Here is a 3,078-nt window from a genome sequence, read left to right as displayed (position 1 = left end):
AAGGCTCCACATTTATGTGCAACAAAACTCCCTGCATTTAATAGTCATGCAATGCATTACACTTTTCGTAACTACAATAGAAACCAAAAATGACAATGCATAAATGAAGCAATTGGCTGAAATAAAAACTATATATATATATATATATATATGTCTCAACCATGCATGGCGAAAGAAAAAAACATTTCGAATGACCAATGGATCTTAATTTTGGTTCAATGAGATAAATTGTCCCGAGTGAAGATTGTAAAAAATAAAGGATGTTGTAAGGATGACAGTAAGAAAACATCAAGTAAAATGACCCAAGCAGGTCCAACTGATTCTGTTGAACAAAAAACGACTCACGGGAAAGAAAAAGGCTACATCCCTCATTTGGTTTTAAGGTACAAGGGAACTCGAGCTTGGCAGATCCAACGCTAGAATGAAACGAGCCCGGTCTTTCTGCGTCTACCGGATCACTGCGCGCCGGAGGAGTACTTGGCCTTGGTGATGAGGTATAACACGATGTCTTGGCGTCCTCCGAAAGCGGCGATGTGCAACGCGCTCCAGCCCTCCCGGTTAGCCAGCCGAATATCGGCTCCGAACTTCACCAGCAGTTTCACGAGCTCCAGGTTCCCGTCGATGACCGACTGATGCAGCGCCGTCTGTCCCTCGGGGCCAAACGAATTAACGTTAAACTCGCAGTTGGTCATGTTCTGCAGCAGCGAATGGAGCTCCTTCGTGTTGCCTTTCTTCACCGCCTCCTGGAAGACTCTCTGCGGCGCCGAGCACGTCGATATATCCGCCTGGCTCATGATGCTCTCAGCCGCCTTTACAGTCTCTACAGACTGGACTAAAACCAGCTTAGGCGCGTTAGACTAGAAATAAGACGAGCGTATATATCCCAAAAAGGACAAGTAAACGACACACTTGGTGTGTAAATGCAGTCGGTGGCTATATATCCAAAGACCTAGCGAGAAAGTTCAATCATCCACAAAGTGTAAGTCTCCGTGTGTGTGCGTGTCTCTCAGTAGCAGCACCAGGTTATGGCAGAATATGGAGTTATTTAATGTGCGAAAGGAGGCGTGTGAACGGCGGTATCTCCGGTTAAGCGCATCGAGGGCCGTTAGGTTTAGAGACGTCTGAGGTAATTTACCTCAGGAAATGCGTCTCTTGCGTCCCGCCGGTTTATTTGGTAAGGCTGACTGGAATAAACAAAGAAACTGTTAAAAGTACTGGTTCACGCTGTCGGGTAGCGGCTTCTAGAAGTGAGCAGGTAAAGATGTACTTACCTCTTAACGTTTGGACGGGTTGAAGTGACTCAAAAACTGCCCGCTGCTAATTGTCCCGGTGATTCTCTGCCCAGATCTGCGTTGCCAGGGGGATATTTTAGCCGAACTAGTTTGCATAACAATACGTCTCTATAGAATAAAGTATTGTGGACTTGGAGGGCTGGGCGACGCTGATTGGCTGCGGGGTCGGCTTGGGGGGCGTGACCAAGCGGTGAAACGGAGAAATGGGCGTGGCTAAGTGGCCAAACATCCCACAGTAATAAAACCACTGCGTTATTATGTGTTAATATGCTCTTCGGCGAACCAAATGGTGTAGATTGGAGGAAAAATATGTTATAAACAAACACTTGAAAGATGGACATAAAATAACAGACAGGCTTGGGTTGGGTGTTTATTCAGAACCTAACCAAAATGTTGTTACCCATAGATATACTTGCTATTTTGCCATCATAAACGCGATCAGCAGGCAGCTTGGGATTATCTCTAGAATTAAATTCGAAATATTCACCTGTTAAAAAAAAACGAGAGACCTTTAATTTCATTCAATCACTCGTTCTTTTAAATCCAGATTTTCCAATGACTGTTACAGTTTACAGTTAACTGTAGACTACCTGTCTACACCAAATGGCAATGACCTCTTGTCTATCGGTGTTGCTTAAAAGGAACTCGAAACACCTTTCTCTGAACCATTAGACTTTAGGACTTGTGAAGCAGCCATTCCAGCTGTTTTAAGTCAATAGCAAAGGCTGTGCGACTTCCTGGGCGCGTCAAGAGGTGTGCGTCGCGCTCAGTGCGCAAAAATCCCCGCGTCTCTGAAGTCCAACCTGAAACTTCAGGTCGCTCTGCGCATGCGCGAAGCAGGAACCTGAGAGACACGCATAGCAGCTGTACCGTGGGAACCGGACGACTGCCGTTTCTGCGCAGCGCACTCGCTTTTCCTCACACGCCGCAGTTTGGCGTGGAAGCCACACACACGCTGTATACTGTGCAGCCGTTTGCTCCGTTTGTACAGGCGCTTCAAACATTTGATCTACCCTGGATCTACCAAACTGTTCCGTTTCACTTCATAACCGCTTCGTGCGTTATAAACTGCACGTACTTTTTTGGCCAGTAAAGTGACTTTTGCATGTGGCTCGGCGTTTGGAGACGCGATTAGAAGCCCTTAATACGCGTTTTCAGATAATTGAATCAGAATACACTATTCAAAATCTAATTTGACATTTAAATAGACAAAGACTAGAGCCTAGAGTCATTTATTGAACACATTCAACAACAGTCAAGTTTTCATTTGATATATTATTGTCATCATTTTTATAATTACTATACATATTTTAGGCAGTCGATTCTGAACAGGTTTCTGAGTGAACTTATACATCCTCAACTGCCTGTATATTAAAGACATGTACAATAAAAACATCTCTGCCTAACTGGTTTGGTTAACCTCTGGCAAAAGTACTCATAATTACTTTATCGACACTTCAGATAATCACTTGCTGTCAAATGAAATGCAATACATAAAATTTAGTCAGTATATATATATATATATATATATAGCCCAAGGGTCTGCAAGAACTATAAATGTAAAATTGCATCATTCAAAAATACACTATTCCGTTAACTTCAACCAAAGCTGAAGTTCACCTAAACGTTTCATTGACCCTTCCACATGAAAAAAAATTAAGAAATTAAAATTAAAATGTGAAATGTATGCATCATAATGTAGGTAAACACATCTATTTGGTATATGCATGTTCTGGCTTGCACTCAGTTTTATACAGTATGTAATAAGTATCTCTGCTTGGTTCAT

At 42.9% G+C, this 3,078-nt stretch overlaps 1 protein-coding gene across 1 annotated transcript; it reads right to left on the bottom strand.

Annotated features, from left to right (window-relative positions):
* Positions 1-348: 348 nt before the first annotated feature.
* On the bottom strand, positions 349-1,706 carry LOC107685115 (notch-regulated ankyrin repeat-containing protein A-like). Its single transcript, XM_016481608.1, has 2 exons — positions 1,272-1,706; positions 349-1,184 (listed from the first exon to the last, which is right to left on the bottom strand). Exon 2 carries the CDS (start codon positions 792-794, stop codon positions 456-458), a length of 339 nt encoding a protein of 112 aa, XP_016337094.1. The 5' UTR covers positions 795-1,184; positions 1,272-1,706; the 3' UTR covers positions 349-455.
* Positions 1,707-3,078: the final 1,372 nt, after the last annotated feature.

This window comes from Sinocyclocheilus anshuiensis, unplaced genomic scaffold (genome assembly GCF_001515605.1).
Source record: "Sinocyclocheilus anshuiensis isolate Anshui unplaced genomic scaffold, SAMN03320099.WGS_v1.1 scaffold914, whole genome shotgun sequence".
In the NCBI taxonomy this organism is placed as follows: domain Eukaryota; kingdom Metazoa; phylum Chordata; class Actinopteri; order Cypriniformes; family Cyprinidae; genus Sinocyclocheilus; species Sinocyclocheilus anshuiensis.
This window is presented reverse-complemented; position numbering and strand designations above follow the sequence as displayed.